Genomic DNA, 18,451 nt, shown 5'->3' on the forward strand with positions numbered 1-18,451 from the left:
TGTAGTTCTTAATACTGTGTCTTCTAATTTCAAGGCTGATTATCAGCAACTCTACAAAGTAATGGTAAGAAAAAGGGAAAATCCCTTTTTCCTACCTGTTAGAGAGATGCAACATTGCAAAGTCTGAAAATAAAGGCCTGTGTTCAGATTAGGTGATGCCAGCAGAGGGCAGCTAGCTGGCTGCTTAACAGCGAGGGCTTAGCTTAGTGATTCTCCTAGTCCGGAGGCGTCCTTCAGACTTGCATGCTCAGAAACTCAAATTTGCCAGCACACTGGCAATGGTCCTACAGAGTCTGATTTGTTTACCAGGATGCTAATTTATTCTATACACAACAGGGAAGCATTGCACATTTTTAGCAGAGGAGTGGCACAACCAGAATTAGAAAAATCATCCCGCAGCAGTATGAAGACTGCCTGGGGGGGAGGAAATGGGTTCCCGGGAGGCAGAGGCTTGTTTAATGGAAAAATTCCATCATGCAACACTGAGGAGGCCAAGAAAGTATAGAACATGTATAGAATAATCCCATCCATGTAAAAACTAATGCATACATGCAAACATGCCTACACACACAGAAAATTCCTGGGAGTAACAGTTAATTACAGTAACAGTTAATAACAATGATTACGTAAGTGGAGGAGAGTGGAGAGCGGTGGAGTGGTGACAGGACCGGCTACATATTTCACGAGGCCCACTGCAAAATGAAAACGCAGGATTTGTGTTCAAAATTATAAAGAATTTCAAGAAGGCAAAAGCAGAGCAATAAATGGAACACAGGATCCTTCTACCGCACGGACCCTGTGCAACTGACCAGGTCTCATGTCCATGAAGCCAGCTGGGTAGTAAAGCATGCCTGGTGAAGAGTGAAGAGATCATTTTAAATATCTGTCTTGTTTTCATTTTTACAGTGTGTGAGCATTTTTTTAGATCTAAAAATCTGTACTTTAAAAGGTTGTATGGGGGCCGGCCCGGTGGCGCAGCGGTTAAGTTCGCACGTTCCGCTTCTCGGCGGCCCGGGGTTCACTGGTTCGGATCCCGGGTGCGGACATGGCACTGCTTTGCAGCCATGCTGTGGTAGGCGTCCCACGTATAAACTAGAGGAAGATGGGCACGGATGTTAGCTCAGAGCCAGGCTTCCTCAGCAAAGGAGGACTGGCAGTAGTTAGCTGAGGGCTAATCTTCCTCCAAAAAAAACAAAAACAAAAACAAAAACAAAAACAAAACAAAACAAAAAAAAAGCGACTTTGGGGCTGGCCCCGTGGCCGAGTGGTTAAGTTCGCGCGCTCCGCTGCAGGCGGCCCAGTGTTTCGTTGGTTTGAATCCTGGGCGCGGACATGGCACTGCTCATCAGACCACGCTGAGGCGGCGTCCCACATGCCACAACTAGAAGGGCCCACAACGAAGAATATACAGCTACGTACGGGGGGCTTTGGGGAGAAAAAGGAAAAAATAAAATCTTTAAAAAAAAAAAGGTTGTATGAATCAGAACTAGGGCAGAGGCAATGGAAATGCAAAGGAGAGAGAGCCAGAAAAATAGATTTTTTATTCAGAATCACAGGACTTGGTAAAATACTGACAGGTACATACACTCCGACACCACACAGCACAGAGATGATTGTGTGAACATTCACAATTGCAGCTATGAAATAGCACTTATTTTAAGAAAGCTCCATTATGAAGAGGAGTAGGTTAGCAAAAGGTTTTCCCAGCATTTCTATTTTTCACTCTCCATGAGAAAAATATCAATACACAAAGTGATCTTGAAACCCTTATATCTCGTTACTAAGACAATTGAGTTCTCATCCTACCCAGAATTTTTTTTAAATCATCTTTCTATTCCAAAGACAAATTCATGTTAAAGCATGTCAATTACAAACATAGAAAAACAAGTAACATAGACAGTTTGTTTTTTAAATACCTTATATACTGATGTTTGTTTTTTTGGCTCGCATGCTACCATGACAAACATTCAAGAAAGGAAACATATCATTCAAACAACATTATACAGAAATTCACTTCGCGTATGCATAAGGATGGCAGGATCATGGAGTAGTAAGAGCTTCCGACTGGCGATCAGTAAGCTGCACTAGTTCTGATCCCACCAGATGAAGTGATTTTCTATTCATCCAACCCATCAGATTAACTCTGCTGTCCCATACTAGAAACCTTGCAGCATCAGTTATCCCTCATGTGTCACCACAGAGTAGTAAGCTCAGAATACTTTTTATAACTTTTGTGATGTTACGTTGTTCCTTCGTTCATCTAGCTTTTGTTGAGCTAAGAATCTGTGCTAAGTGCATACAACATGATCCTCCAAGGTGCTAAAGTTCTAACAGAAGAAGACAAATGAGAGAAGTGGCCATTACAACTTAGCGTGATCGTCACAAAGGCAGGGAAAAGCACAGATGCTGGCGTCTGCCCTGGACTCTGAGGTTCTAGAAGAGCTACTAAAAGAGAAAGTGCCTGAGCAGAGTGGTGGTGGTAGTTACGGGCAATCTACCAATCACGTTACTTTGAAATAGTTTAATTGAACTAGAAAGAAATAGAGATCTTCATTTCTTCCCAAAAGAATCTACGGTGAGAGTCCTCTCACTCAAGCCTAGTGCTTTCATTGACTTCCTTCTTACTGCAGGGAACAGAGGATGGAGGGAACTGATGATGGGCAGGAGACAAGCAGGTGAGGAGTGGACCAGAAAGGATTCTGAGTATCTCATTTTTCAGTGTGCTCCAATTTATGCATCTTGGATTATGTAAAAGTGGGAATATACCTAAACATGCAAATTCTAATGGTATAGTAACCTTACTAGCCTGAAGACTTTAAATTAATATGACAGACTCAGGGGACTATCCCCAGGGCATAGTGGTTAAGTTCAGTGCACTCCACTTTGGCAGCCCGGGTTCATAGGTTCAGATCCCGGGCGCAGACCTACACCACTCATTAGGCATGCTGTGGCAGTGACTCACATACAAAGTGGAGGAAGATTGGCACAGATGTTAGCTCAGAGCTAATCTTCCTTAAGCAAAAAAAGAGGAAGATTGGCACAGATGTCAGCAAAAAAAAAAAAAGGGAAGACAGGTTTTTTTACAGTGAGAATCCAAAAGTTTTGCTGTTGTTGCCATGAATAAGGAGTGCAAATGTGCTACCAAAAACAGAACCTTATTTTAAACCCTAATCAAGACAAGCTTCAGCTTTTGGGGATGCATTAAACTAAGTTATGTTTCTCCAAAGAATCAGATCAAAAAGCAACAGAATTTGACTGGGCGCATGAGAATTATTGGAAACTTAGGCCTTCAAATAGCATTTGCTTTCTTTAGAATCTCCAAGCAGTCATTTCTCTCTGTTGAATTTCCTTATGTTGTTATTGTGACCTTTTACATCTTTTTTACTACTATTTTACATTGATGAATGCAAGACTTTATGTGGAAATACATGCCCACCTGTGGGGAAGGAACAAGACACAAAATAATTGAGATTTAAAAAGGGGTCGACTTTCTGGTAACTTGACCAGGAACTCCACTGTGCTTAATGGCGTGAGAGCGGAGTCATACTTTCTATACCTCAGTCATTTGCATTCACTTGAGCAACGTGAACAGAGAGTCGTCTCTGGAGGAAAGATGGAACAAAGGTTCTCCTTGAAGCATTTGTATTCATTTCTGTGGCATACTTGTTTGTGTATGGAGCACAGGAAAATGCGGGACTCTTTAAATTCTAAATCTATCCAAATATGAGTTATTTCATTTATAGCTTTTTGCATGCATGTATAGGTTTTGTGATGTGTAATTGTGTTAAATCAAAGCAAAATCAATTGAAATATACAAGCTATGTTTTCAATCACATTTCTCTAAATAGATATTCACCTCTTACTTAATAAACTCTGAATTTATAAAAATTTATCAGAGGATAACTTTGTAATCACAGTGCAAAATATAGAGGAAATAGTATAGAATAATGATAATCAAATTTACTACTGAAAAAAATTAAGAGCTTGACCAAACTGAATTTAACAAGCTCTTGTTTTGTTTGTCATTGAAAACGTTGTTAAGATTTTAAACCAGTAGAAAAAATCTGAGAGAAGAATGCAATTAAAAAAGAGAAATGCAAAAAGGCAATATTTACTGAAAGTACTTAAACTCAACTGTTAAAGCAGGAAATATAACTTACGTTTTTAAGTAATGTTTGCAGTGTCTAGGGGTTAAAGGTATTTAAATTTTTCAAGTGTGGTTAATTTATAATAATATGATGAGACTAATATGTGAATTCTATTATGGTTACACAATTAATTGTCAGTTTCACAAAAGGGGGGATGATAAAAGGAAAAGAATACATCCCACTCTCACCAGGAGAGGATGACATACACAATGCCGACAATCCAGATGGCATGGCAATAGAGACAAAGGATTTTGTTCCAAGCAGCTAGAAGATCTATGTCTATGTGACATTGTTTAGTTGTTTCTTTCCTTTTTTTGTCAAATTTCCTGTGTTTGAGAGTGATTTGCCTAAATGTCAATTTACCTTTGTTCTTGACCCCAAAGAGCAATTTGATTGGTCATCTGTAGCCAATTTAATCAAAATGCATCATTGGAAAACATTTGTTGTAGCCATGTTACATTTTACAGAGAAATGCTTTGTTGAGCCAGATTTTCATCATGCCCTGAATGTCATTAGCCATCTGATTAGTCTCAGCTTCATATTAGAGCATAATCGCCCCTTGCCTGGTTTAGAAATGAATATTTATCTTATGAGAGCAGTGGTGCTCAATCAAGAGGCTCATCAGAATCACTGTAGAGCTTTCTAAACATATGAGCCATACTTGGCCCTGAACTACACAGAATGAGTAAGACTTCTGCTCATCTCACTTTCATTTCCTTTATTTACCAATGTGAGAGCTCTCCAGTAAGCAGGCATTGCCTAGATTAATGGACGGGTAGCTCCTATTGTACTCCTGTATAACTTCCTCTTGGAAGGTTCCAGTGGGTTCCTGTTAGCTGGACTGAGTCCTCTGTTGGCATCTACATACACTCTGTTGGTTCTGAAGAAATATCCCTACTTTTGTGAACACTGAAGATAGAATCTATACAAGACGCAAGAGAGGAAGGAAAGAAATTATCTTAAATCAAGAGGTTTTTTCCTGTCTATTGATTCTACATATACCCAATTCTTTCCCAGCCTCAACAGATCAGAAGAATCCGGGAAGCTAACAAGCTCCAGACAATTTATTAACTTTGTATGGACTCAACCCAGATAGCCACCAACACTTCTCTTTTCATTTCCTTATAATTTGCTTTGCTATGTCCTTGTTACTTTTGGTAGCTCTGGAGAAAGCAATAACAGAGTAAACAGGGAAATTCTATAAGAATAGCAGGGTAAACTCTGTAAGAGTAACAGAGTAAAATATTTGGATGTCTAGGTATCATCATTGTTAGTTCTCTTTATTCATGATGAAATAAAATGGAATGAAAATCATTTTATATTTCAATCAAAAATTCCCAGAGTCTTGGTTGCATTTTCAATAATATATGATATTTCTTGCTATTATTTTTCCCAAGAAACCAATTTCTCTGAGAATAGAAGTCCTTTTATGCATCATGTGGATTATAATTTAGCCTTACATATACTTCATACTTTTGCGTATTCTCAGGTGGAAAATCTGAATTTAGGATTTAGTTTTTTGCCAAAAAGACTTAGCATATAAGAGAATATGGTAAAGACCAGCTAAGTGTTTATCAAACTCATTTCCTCCTCTTCCTGGCACACAGTTTGACTACATTTCTCAGTCTCCCTTGAATTTAGGGGTGTCACCATATGATGACTTCTAAACAATGGAATGTGAGCTGCAGTGATGTGCCCAGCTCCCAGGGTGGGCCCATAGAACCTGGCAGCTGTTTACTCCTTCCTCAGCTGGAGATCAGCGCCCAGGGAGCTCTTGGAAACCATAACTGAGAAGGCACAGTTTAATTTTCCTAGGATCTTGAATGACCTCTGTGCCCCCACCCCCACACATACACCTGCCTAGAAGCTCCTGGACTGTTTTCCTGAGGGAGAAATAATCTTCCCTTGTGCTTAGACCACTAGACATATTGGAGCTCTATTTGTTATGGCACTCAGCCTGTCCCACCTAATACAGAGACTCTATACTGTTGAGAAATTAGAAATGAAAATAAAGATAATTAAACGATTTAACGGTTTTTTAGTAAGACTATTTTTAAACAAGCCCCAAGCTTTAATAGAGCCTAGGAACATGATGTACTTCTAGGTCCTATGGTCTATGATGGTGTGAAAAAGGGTAAGAAAAATACCAGCCCCCATATACTTTTTGGTGACACACTGCATAGAACAGATGCAAAACTCCTCTAAACACACCTTTGTTATCTCACAGATAAACTGAGATCTGGCCTCTCATGACACATCCAGACATAGATGTTTCTGCTCCTCTCCAGAGCCCACCTTGCTGGAGGCAGGCTCCCCTCCCTGCATCATAGGGCCAAAAAAGAGATGCTGCACAGGAAAATGTGATTCAATCTTTGGAATAGAGTTGCCACTGGAATTCCAAAATATGATTAACATTATTCCTGTAATCAGTCTCTTGAACCAGTGCTTAATCCTGACTCTCTTAAGCCATTGTTTTACAAAAGTAGAAATAAAGTTTATTTAAGCTGATTATTTTAATGTGAATTTTCAAAAAATTTTTAAACAAAATGAATTTATTATTATTTCTGTTGCTGCTTTTGTTTTTTAATTAGTATCATAAAAAGCCAATATATGTTTATTTTAGAAGATACAAAGGAGCAAAAAGAATAAACCATCAAGATATCATCACTTCAAAATAACCCCAGTTGACTTTCCAGGATCCTTTTCTATGCATCCACATGCCTTACTTTTACAAAAATGCAGTCTTTATTTATATTCTTATTGTAATCAGCTTTTTGTCAAAGTTAACTGAAATCTTCCCCACCACAATATATCCATATTACAATATCATTGTTAAAAGATGAAAAGAGTTCAAGTGTATGATTTTACCTCCATATAATCAATCTGATAGACATATATGTGCTTCAATTTATTTTGCTTTTAAAATATATTTTAATAGACATCCTTAAATATTTCCTAGAAGTGGAATTCCTTAAAACTGCCAATTTATACGCACAACAGCAAAGTTTTCATTCATCCAGATAACAAATGAGAACTGACTTTTATGCAGACATTATTCTGGACACTTGAGATTCAACAATTGAAAAAAAAAAAAGACAGAAACCCTCCCTCATGGTGCTTACATAGACATGAGAGGGTCTGTCTCCTTGAACTCATACTTTCACTAGGGCTTTCAAAATCTTTGCTACTTTGGTAGGGGAAAAAAGCTTTAATATTACTGTTTGTGTTTATATAGCCCATAATTCAGACACCCAATGATCTTACTGGCTGCTTAGAGATACCTTAGGTGGGATTGCATCTTGATACTAAAATGAAAACAACCTCTAAGAAAAACCTATAGTGGCAATTTAGCTGGAAAGCTGGATCCAAAGTTCCTTGACCAATGTTAAGAACTGAATTGTGTTCCCACCCAACCAAATTCTTATGTTGAAGTCCTAACTCCCAGTACCTCAGAATGTGACTAGATTTGGAGATAAGGCCTTTAAAGAGGAAAGTAAGGTAAAATAAGGTCATATGGGTGGGCCCTAATCCAGCCTGACCAGTATGTGTCCTTATAAGAAGAGGAGATCAGGACACAGACACACGCAGAGGGAAGACCATGTGAAGACACAGGAAGAAGACGGCCGTCTGCGAACCCTCAGAAGAAACCAACCCTGCAAATATCTTGACCTTGGACTTCTAGCCTCTAGAATCATGAGCAAATAAATTTCTGTTGTTTAAGCCACCCAGTCTGTGATAATTTGTTGTGGCAGCCCCAGCAAACCAATCAGATGGAGCTGGATAATTACTAGTATCTGAAATTAAGAGCTTCCCAGATTATTCAAAGTTCCCTTTTAAAAATCAGAAATCTAGACCAGGAAAACAAACAGAAATAGTAATAGATCAAATCCAGTAGAAAAATTTCAAGTGATTTCACAAATTATTTTATCCTCGTGGAATTTTATTGCCCCAAATGGAGCTTGACCCAGAGAGTCAGTGACTGGGGCCTTCACATCTTATGTTATTCAGCTTAGCTTGATGATGCTTGTGGTGACAGTACTTGATCTGAAGGCAAAGAGGAGATGCTTTCTGGATGTCTTCACACAGCTACTTGAATATACTTACTGTGGAAAGAATAAACTTTTGCAGATTCTCACTAAATTTGCTGTGAATGGACAAATGCAGTAGTGCCTGAGAAATGATGGCAATGCATGATGTTAAAATCAGAAAAAAAATATGCGCCTGACTAACAGAAAGAGAAATCTCAACAGAGAGAGAAAGAAAAACAAAGAACAAAGTACACCTTAACCAAAGACATTAAAAGGGATTGTCTCTAACAAGAGTCACTGACTTTCCATTCAAAAAATATTTTTAAAATGCGTGCATGGTATTATGGGGGAAATTAGAATTTAGAAATTAACCCTGACTCTGACCTCAAGTACTTCTTGATATGAGAAAAAAAGACACAGACACAAATAGCCATAATTTCATATAGTCTTTGATAAAATATGAAATGGAAATAAAAACTATAATGAAATCACAGAGGACAGAGAAGGTCATTCTGGCTGAGGCAGTGGACAAGACCTGCTGGGGGAGATGTTTATGTTGGGTCTGGAGGTTGTGTAGCATTTACACAGGTGAGGTTGCAGAGGGAGGAACTTTCTAGGCAGGCGGATTAGCACAAGGAAAAGCAGATGTTGTTGAGCGCAAATCATCTTCAGCAAAAAAGTAGGAATCTGACCTGCTTTCATGAGGGGAAGTGTCAAGAGGATGGGGCACTTGGAGTGAAAGGACCTGGGTTTGAGTCCTGTGTTCCCCATTTACTAGATTTATGACCTCAATCCCTGAGCTTCAAATTCCTCAGCTGTGAAACAGAAATAATGATCCAAACCTCACAATTATGAAGACTAAAAGAGAGTACCCTCTGTGAAATCTCCACGTAGCAAAGCCTGATACGCAATAAAAATTCAGCAAATGTTAGCTGAACTTAAGGAATTTAAACTTGATTCTATAGAATGGGAGCCAATAAGGTTTTTGAGCATGAAAGTCAGATGACCAAAACTAGGCATTTCGAACTTTATCCCAGTAATATGGTGTGTAGAATGAATTAGGGGCAGCCATTGTGTAAGAAGGAAGACCCATTAGGAGAGCATTAACAATAGCACAGCTTGGAAGCAATGGGAGCCTGAAGCAGGGCTGTGCTGGTGGGAATGGGAATGAAGTGATGGGTGGGGAGAGTTCTGGGGCAAATGGCACTGGGATATGCACCCTGGGACATAGCCGGCTGTTGAGAAAATCGGATTCTTGTCCTGTGACTCTATTCTCAAGTAGTGGCATGACCTCTAGTGAGCAATCTAACCACTGTGGATTCCAAGTTTTCTCTTCTATAAAATAAAGGGATTAGAAAATCTCTAAGTATTCTTACAGCACTAAAATACTTCATGCCTATTTGAATCAATAAAACTTGTTAAGCTGATTAGATGAGAAAGCAAAGAGCATAAGGGTGGTAGAGAAATTGAAGATAACATGAAGCAAAAAGCTTTAAACATTCATTGCTGTGTCAGTAGGCAACGCCATTACTAGGAATATGCAAGAGGAAAATAAACAGGTTTGGGGGAATATGTGATGAATGTCATTTCTAACGGTTTGAAAGGATGTCCTTCAAACAATTAAACATGCAGCTTTATGAGTATTCAACAAATTGCTTTCTATTATCTCCTATACCATGTAAAGATCAAATTTGAAAGCAAATATTTTTTCTTTAATTTATAGATTCTTTTCATCGGAGATTCAACCAACAGAGGGATAATGTACTATCTGATCGAAAGACTGAATGAAACCTTGCAGGAATGGCAGAAGGTGCATGGCACTAAATTCTACCACAACGTCAATGGCGGGAAGACCTTGATCAGTTATTCCTACTATCCCCAGTTCTGGATAAGCCCTTCATTAAGACCAACGTTTGAAAAAGCACTTGAACATCTCTTGCAAAGGTACAATGGAACTATTATGAGCAGCACGAAGCCACAATGCACTGATGTTTTACTAGCGGTCATAATTGCTCACTGTATATCAAATGTGCTGAAAAGCTTAAATACCAAATAATATGGCTGAAAATGAGTTGGAAATGACAAGGGGGTCCTGTGATCAGGATGCCAGATATGGTTCAATGAAATGCGAGGTAATGCTGTTAAAATGTTTGCCATCTGTTTCAAGGCAACATGTGCTATTTTTCTTTCTGGATTTCAGATCGCGTCCCCTGGAGAATACCGGCCAGACTGTATTGGTCGTTGGTGGTGTTCAGTGGCTTAATTCCAATCACCTACAAATTATTCACAAGGTTTTAAAAAGGTAAATTTCTGCAAAAATAATTGTCATTAGTATTCTAAGTAACAGAAAAAAGTACTCGATGTGACTGAATTTTATCAGATGTTATTTAAAGAGCAATTTGTGATTTAGAACTAAAAACTTAAAGTCTAGCTTAAAATGTCTCAAAACACTTTTGCATCAAATCATAAGGTGACTCTTCAGTATCCAAATTTACATTTACTATGGATCAAAAAATGCCCACCGACACATAAAGTTCCATCCACAAAAAAACCCTAATACACATCAAATCTATAAAATGAGAATTTAGTCCTCTACACCAATTATCATATTCTAAAAGAATTACACTGTATTTGCTTATGTAAACACCAACATCTAGAAATGTAATTGAAGTTCATGACTTCAGAATTCTGATTATTTCACAGGGAAAATTTACTCAATATCCTTGTGATCATCAAAACCTTGGGAATTGGGTTTCATCTGCCAGTGGAGGGCGTGCATTTCCTAACACAGGTAAGCCCATTTCCTCCAGGCTATGCGAACTTTATGGTTCCCATAAAGATCTCTGCTGGGGTCTGAAAAAGGACCCAAAAGGCACTACATAATATTTAGCAACCTTCAAAAGAACCAAAGGAGATAATATACTTCAAGATTATGATTTCAAATCAGTTATAATTATTTCTGGAGATAAGAAGACCATAGGTCATAAATACGTTATAAAAATGTTTTGAGTTCATAAAAGAAGAAAGAGGGTGTCAAACCATGAGAAAATAAAGAACTGAGGGGTAGATGACAGGATTATGCTTTAAATATCCCCTTACCCCTCTAAGGTTTCATACACCTTTAAAGGCTCATGCTGAAACCACAAATGAAATTGTCAGTATCAATGAGTATTTTGGGAAAGAGTGGCTTTTTTGAAGATGATTCCTGAATGATTGTTTTAAAAAAATCGTCTTTGAAGTCATATCATTAGTTTTTCCTCTGGTTGGATATTCATAAATGAAAGGAGTTAGAGGCCCTGACCAGTTCTTATAGAGGGTAGTAAATTAGTCTCAACACTAATAGAAGTCTCAGGAAAGAAAAGAAAGACAACATCTGTAGGTAGGAGAACAGCTGCTCTTGTTCAAGCGAGGAGAGTGCACGGGCAGCCAGATTTGTGTGCAACTGCTCGGGGGAGCTTGGTGGAGCACTGGGAATTGGGGAGACGAGAAGCTGTCCATTTAATATGTAAACTGGATGAGATTTATTTTTGTGGCAATGTTGAGCACGCTTAGCTTTTTCCAGCACAGATAACGCGACTGCCCTCCCCTTTCTTGAAACTTTGCCCCCTCAATCTGTGATGCAAAAACAGGAGAGCTGGTAGAAAGCAGCCCAAGTAAAGGCTACAAGTTCAGCCTCTTGGAATAAGGAGGGGTTCAGGTTATGTAAAATGAATTGAGGTATTTAGCATCTGGGGTAGCTGAAGGGTTTGAGACTGTTGGGGATTAGAAAAGGGGTCCTCTGATAATTTTTGCTATGGGTTATGAGTTGAATCTCCTTTAACGTTATTTGAAGGCTATAGCTCAAGATTGCAACTCCTTCTGGAGGGCTCTGGTGGCTCCACTTTACTTCTTTGCTTGAGCTCTCCACAGGAACTGGAGTACTTGTGGCCCCTACTTATGTTTAGGTTACTAACTCAGGATCAGTTCCTCTCAGCAGACAGCAAACATTTCTTCAGCACTTATTATGTGCCAGACACTGTGTTAAACATTGTGCCCGCCACCAGGGCTTTGATGGTGCCCATCGGTCTTTTCAAACTGAGTGAAGACAAAAGGAGGGAAGAAGAGGAGGGGAAACCATAGAAAGAATGTGAAAGGAATAATAGCAAGTGGAAGTAGAAAAGAAATCTGAACTCCTTATCATATGCTCATGTGGCCATTCAAGACTTGATCTCTGCCTTCCTCTGAAGACTTACCCCTTGCTACCAGTGTATATGCACAAATACACACACACACACACACACTCACAACACCACTGAGCTCAGTCATGCTAAGCGTGTTTCAGCTTTCAAGCACACCATGCTCTCAGTCACCTCCAGGTCTTCCCTCTTGGCACCCACTCTCCCACCACCTCATCCCCTGGGTAATTTCCGCTCACCTTTCAAGTGCTCCTTTAAATGCTGTTGCCTCTGGTTGCCTCTGGAAAGACTTAATTGACACAACTCGATTGGCTACTCCTGCCATGAACTCCTGTAATAGTGTCTTGTGTCCTCATTCATGTCATTCAACAGATACAATCCTTGGTTATCTTTGTCCCCTGCTAGATGAATCTCTGTGAAAGCTAGGAGGGAGGGCTGCATTTCTCACTCTGGTTGGTACCCTCGAATGGAAAACACAATGCTCACCACATACTAGACTCAAAAAATATCTTATGCATGAATGAGTGAGTGATATTTTGTATGATTTGGCTGTTCCCAGATTGCCATGTTAGGACTGAGACATTCATTCTCCTGGGCTGGTGAGAGCGTGGCCACTTGATGACCCACACCTGAATCCCAGGAGAAACTGCCTTTTGCTGCAGAGACCCAACTTGCCCGTGTAGAAGTACCAAGACTCAGCCCCTTCCCTTAATTTGGGCCGTCTAGGAAGGACCGGCCCAGCTCTAGACCTCCTGCTGGGACCCACGAAAGCCTCTGTTGCAGCTATATTGCTCCCTTATGGAGGTGTTGATCCCAAGAACGCTCTCCTAGTAGCCTCTTGCAAGCAAATTTCCATCTCAGAGTCGATTCCCCAGAGAACAGACATTTCTCTAGAAAATTTTCTCTAGGAACTGCTTACTATAAAGTTCTGTGTACCTTTCATAATTAGACATCTTAAAGTTGAGAAAATACTTGTAACTAGATAAGCAAAAGCCTACAAACAATACTGAGCATCGCTTTTCATGTGGTGGCACAGACCAAATTTCCATCTGTCTCTTTTCCTTCAGACTTCTTCTTTACGAGCCTTTTCTTTTCACTACTTTTATTTTGGGGGAAACACTGTTCTTTGAATGCCATGTAAAAGTAGGTATGCAAGCACAGTGGACTGCTTCTTTCATGCTGCTTCTTTTACCTTGCAGTTGGGTTAACAAATGCAAGTAATTTGCTTTTTTACTTGGAAACTGGAAATCATTTTTGTCCTTTAGAAAAGGCAAAGGGAATGCCAGCCCCGGTGGCCTTTGGTTAAGTTTGGCACACTCTGCTTCAGCAGACCAGGTTCAGTTCCCAGACATGGACCTACACTGCTCTGTTAGCAGCCACGCTGTGCTGGCAGCCCACATACTAAAAAGTATAGAGGGAAATTGGCACAGATGTTAGCTCAGGGCAAATCTTCCTCAGCAAAAAAAGAGAAGAAAAGAAAAGGCAAAGGGCGTACAATTCCCTCCCTATGTCAGTTTGAGTTTTCTAAGAATCAGATAGTAAGACAGTTTTGCAGAAGCAGGGGATTTATTTGGGAGAATGCCTGGGAATAAAAAGGGAAGGGTGCAAGAGCAGGCAGGAAGAGTTCAGACCACAGCACCCTCTGCATAGCACTCAATCTTGCTCTGATATTTTTTGAATCTCTACCATGTATTGGGAACTGTGTCTGGCTGTAACATGTCTGATATGAAGGGAGAGGAAGAAAGATGGATTAGGTAGGTCTCAGACTACAGGTCAGTCTGAGAAAGGCTTGGCCAAGCCGATGAAGAATCCTGGAGCTAGAGTAGTTCGTGGAGGAGTCCCTCCCCTCAACAGCGGACCTGAACTGGAACTTCCGCCAAGAGTGATCATTGCCTGGGATGTGGCTGGAGAGGGAAGAAAATGATCCAGAGAAGCAGCAGTTGGAGCCTTCACTCAATTCTGCTGCTCCCCAACGCACACACCCCTTCTCTGTGTCCCCACCCCCACTGACTGGTGAACTTCCCTCTGCTCAGGAGCCCCATCTTGAAGCCTCATCGTCCAGCTGTCCCCTGCTCCTGTAGAGCTCTTCCCTGTTCTCCACAGCCAAGAGCCTGGTATATTTCCCTCCAATACAGCACTTAGTACACAATTTACCTGTCTGTTTCTCCTATTAGAATGCAATGTTTTAAGAACAGGGACCACAATTTATTTATCCTTGTATTCCTGTCCGTCAGTGCAGAGCTAAGCACAAAACAGATACTAATTAAATTCAAACAATTAAATGAATAAGAATCGAAACAGAGATAGCATTTGTGATTTTTAAATCTTGGTTTTAAATTGAAAATTTTAGATATTTCAATGGGTCTTTTTGGGCAACAAACCTAACTACTTTTCGTAGAAGGGGAAGTTCCAAACTGTGTGTCACTATAGATATTTGTATATTGTTGTTTTATTTATACATAAATGTTTATATTTATATTCAATAAAAAATTAGGACACATCTTTATTTAGGAAATCTATGTGAAATTAATTCTTTATCTCACAATAGGACCAATCTGTAAAAAAGAAATTTACATGATTTCTACTTGAGTTATTAAGTCATAAAACAATCCTCTTAATAAAAATTCTCATTCTTCTGCTTTGCAATACAGAGTGAAGTTCAGAACTTATGGAAAGAAAATTTGATTATTCTGGATGCTGCAAAAAAATATGGCTATGAAGTGGTCGACACATTCACTATAACAATGGGGCGATACAAAGAGTTTCTGCAGGGAACATGTGGATGTCATTTCCATGAGGTATTTATTATGCTGGCTCTCTGATTTTTATTGCTTTTGATTTTTTTTTAAATTTCTTATTGTATCTTTAATTGCATTGTCAGCCTTATCTTGCATTAAAAAACTATGTCAGGAGGAGATTAAATAATGTATATTCATCATCACTCAACCAGAACATGTAACAGTCACATCTCCAGGCTCTACAAAATGAGGTGTTAAAAAAATTAGTATTTAGGGCCTGGGCCTGTGGCATAGTGGTGAAGTTCAGTGCATTCCACTTTGGCGGCCTGGGTTCCTGAGTTCAGATTCTGGGCACAGACCTACACTACTCATCAGCCATGCTGTGGGGGCCTCCCACATATAAAGCGGAGAAAGATTGCACAGATGTTGGCTCAGGGCTAATCTTCCTCAGCAAAAATAAATAAATAAATAAATAAATAATTAGTAGTTATGTAGATACTTGAAAACTAGATCACTGGTCAATACAAGCTGGAAGATGTGAACTTGGAGAGCACTTACCTTGTCTAGATTCCGATCCGTCCTGTCAGAAATTGTGTCCAAAGAAGGTGGCAAATGTCTTTAGTGGATGTAGCTTGCAAATTAAGACGATTTAATGTGCTAAGCTAATGAATGACCTTCCTCCATTGGTTTATCCAATGCATTAACAGGAAGGCCTGTGTTTTGACTAGCTTCCTGACTCCCCCCCCACCATTGGTGAAAATGCTTGTATTTATAGTCAATACTGAAATAGGCTTAGCTGATAAGGTGATAGCAGAAAATAATTTTATTCTTTTCTCCCCCGTCCCTTCAAACTCTGGGATTGTTCGCTCCCTACAGCTGGCATGAAATCTTAGTAGGTCCCATTGCTTTAAAACCACTTTCAGATAATAAAAGGACTCCATTCACTTTTAGGCGTAAGAAGATTATCCCTTCAGTACTAAAATTGCCCAGCCCTGTGTTGTAACCACGTGAAGTTATTTCCTTCCCCCAGCTCTGGCCTGCCTCAGTCTCAAACGTAGGAGAGGGTGCAGGAGACCTCTTTCCTGTTTCCCCATCTGACTTTGCTACTCTTCTTCTCCCACTCCTTTCTTCATGGGTCACTTTAGGGGAGATGTAAGCGCAACAAAAGTCTTACTTGACTGGCATAAGCATAACCCACTGTTGTGCTTTCTCGAGATGCTAATTCTTTCTTTTTAGGGTGCTTTTGTGGACTTCCTTGAAGACTCCCTCGCTACCACCACCACCACTGGGGCCCTCTGACTGTAGCTTCCTTGATAGAGGCAATACCTCTCTTGTAGCTGCATTCCTTCCTTGGCACCTTGGCTTCCAATTGTCCATCCCTCTGTTGTGGGTTATGTTGCCCCTCCAGGAGTCCTCTGGGAAAATATTCAAAATAGCACTAGGCTTGCTATACCCAGTTGCCCACATTTGGTCCACAAGAAACACTCATGTATCCTTGCTCTGCTGTTGCTACGAGTAGAGTTAGCTTCCAATGCAGCCCTCTCTCTTTTTCTCTCTCTTTCTCACTCTCACTCTCTCTGCCAACTTAAAGCTGCTCTATAGCCACAGTTCTAATGCTCCCCAAACCCCAAAGGACACATGTCTACTTCTCAAAGTTGATCTCTTGAAGCCACCTCTCACTTGGCTTAAAGCAGGGGTGAAGCAACTCCCCAAGATGGGGAAAGACCACAAAGCATTTGGAAAACTTCTCACATAGAAATTCTCTCTCTTCCTTCCCAACTCTCTTAATGAGACAAGAGTTTGCAAAACTGGACTTTGTCCACATTTTTGCAAGTTTTGCCTACATTGTCCAGACATTGCTTTGGAATATGAGGTTTCTTGGCTACTGTTGTTTGCTCTGGATCTCAAGAGCTTCGGCTGAAACTGCGATGGAGTTGTTGATCATCAAAAGATGACCCTTTGATCATCCTGTCAGATATTGATTCACTCGTTCTTTCTGACATGGATCCCTTTGTAAACCAGGATGCAGTCATTAGAGGGTTGACTATTGACATGATGACTAAATGTTTCATCTGACCCTGTTTTTCAGCCCTAAGATGACTGTCAGAATCCATCTTGCTCCTCAGATTTTTATGAATACTCAAGAGTTATTGACACTGCATTGGTTCTTCTGTATGTTCTAGTAAAGGATTCATGTTATACTTTTGTATGACAAATGAAACTGCATCTCATTGAAGTGAGAGTTTGCACCCACAGTAGAGAGCATGGAATTTTAAGTTTTGATCTAGCAACTTGAAACTTGGTCATGTTGTTGCAGAACAGACTTTAAGTTGTAGGATACTGTGTTTCTACTTTTTCTCCTACCAGAAAATATAACACCCTTCAAGTGCCTATCTTATTTGCAAAAAGTCAGGACTTAGAAACACAAGAGCAGGTACCCTGGAAGAGGAAAAAACAATGAACTTGCAGCTGAGCCAGCTCTTATCATAGTTGACCACAAAAACAAGCTAAAGGTTGCCAAACCACAGAAAATGGGGATTCTACGACAACATACAGATTGGTTTTTTGCCTCTTTTAGAAAAGTTTTATTTATTTATTTACTTTTACATAATGTGTCTTCAATTAGTATTTTGGGGGAGGGTATCTGTTTTTCTTTTTCAGCTTTAGTGCTCTGGAAGTCTAAAAAGACGTTCTCCAAAGATTTCCAGCATGGCTCCAATTAAAAACAGAAGATGTCTTTCCCACGTGATTGCATTACATGTAACTCCTGCCACAGCATCAACCAGTTGACACTAATAGTCATTGAATTTGAGAGCTACAAAAAAGACTCTTTGAACCACTAGAACTAGAATATTGGCTTATAATTATTACTAATAAAAACCAACCTTAATTTGCAAAATGATGATTTAAGCATGTCAGGTAAAATTATTTCACTTATTTGATTTTATAATTTTTTGTGTGCAATTATCATAGACAAATTATTTTCTCTTAAACTTTATTTCTAATGTGTGCCGTCTTGATGGCAAGCTATATAGGTATCCCCCAAATTATCTCAGTTGATTCTGGAGCAGAGTTCTCCATTTTGAAGTTTTCACACTTGAGTTGAAATAGCTCTGGGAGCATATGCCTTTCCAGTTACAACACAGAGCTGATAAGATCGTCTTTCTCAACTGGCTCCCTTCATCACACAGTCTCAAAACCCATTCATCACTCAGGCATGATTGTTGCTTAACTCCCAAACAATTTGTACCACTTGTACCTCAGGAAGTTTCTAGTGCTGACACTGATGTTTTATAATCTTTCTAAAGCACCACCCAACATCTTAAATCACTCAGCTTATTATAAAGAATCAAGAAAATCTA

The 18,451-nt window shown here is 39.6% G+C and overlaps 1 protein-coding gene across 4 annotated transcripts in view; it reads left to right on the forward strand.

Annotated features, from left to right (window-relative positions):
* Window positions 1-18,451, forward strand: part of CPED1 (cadherin like and PC-esterase domain containing 1) — a 272,074-nt gene that overhangs the window by 239,262 nt on the left and 14,361 nt on the right. For all 4 annotated transcript variants that reach the window (XM_070512455.1, XM_070512448.1, XM_070512440.1 and 1 more), the window contains 4 exons: window positions 9,900-10,120; window positions 10,377-10,478; window positions 10,880-10,967; window positions 15,003-15,149. In XM_070512455.1, the coding sequence (XP_070368556.1) occupies window positions 9,900-10,120; window positions 10,377-10,478; window positions 10,880-10,967; window positions 15,003-15,149 (558 nt within the window). The remainder of the gene's footprint in view (window positions 1-9,899; window positions 10,121-10,376; window positions 10,479-10,879; window positions 10,968-15,002; window positions 15,150-18,451) is intronic.

This window comes from Equus asinus, chromosome 1, assembly GCF_041296235.1.
Source record: "Equus asinus isolate D_3611 breed Donkey chromosome 1, EquAss-T2T_v2, whole genome shotgun sequence".
NCBI lineage: Eukaryota > Metazoa > Chordata > Mammalia > Perissodactyla > Equidae > Equus > Equus asinus.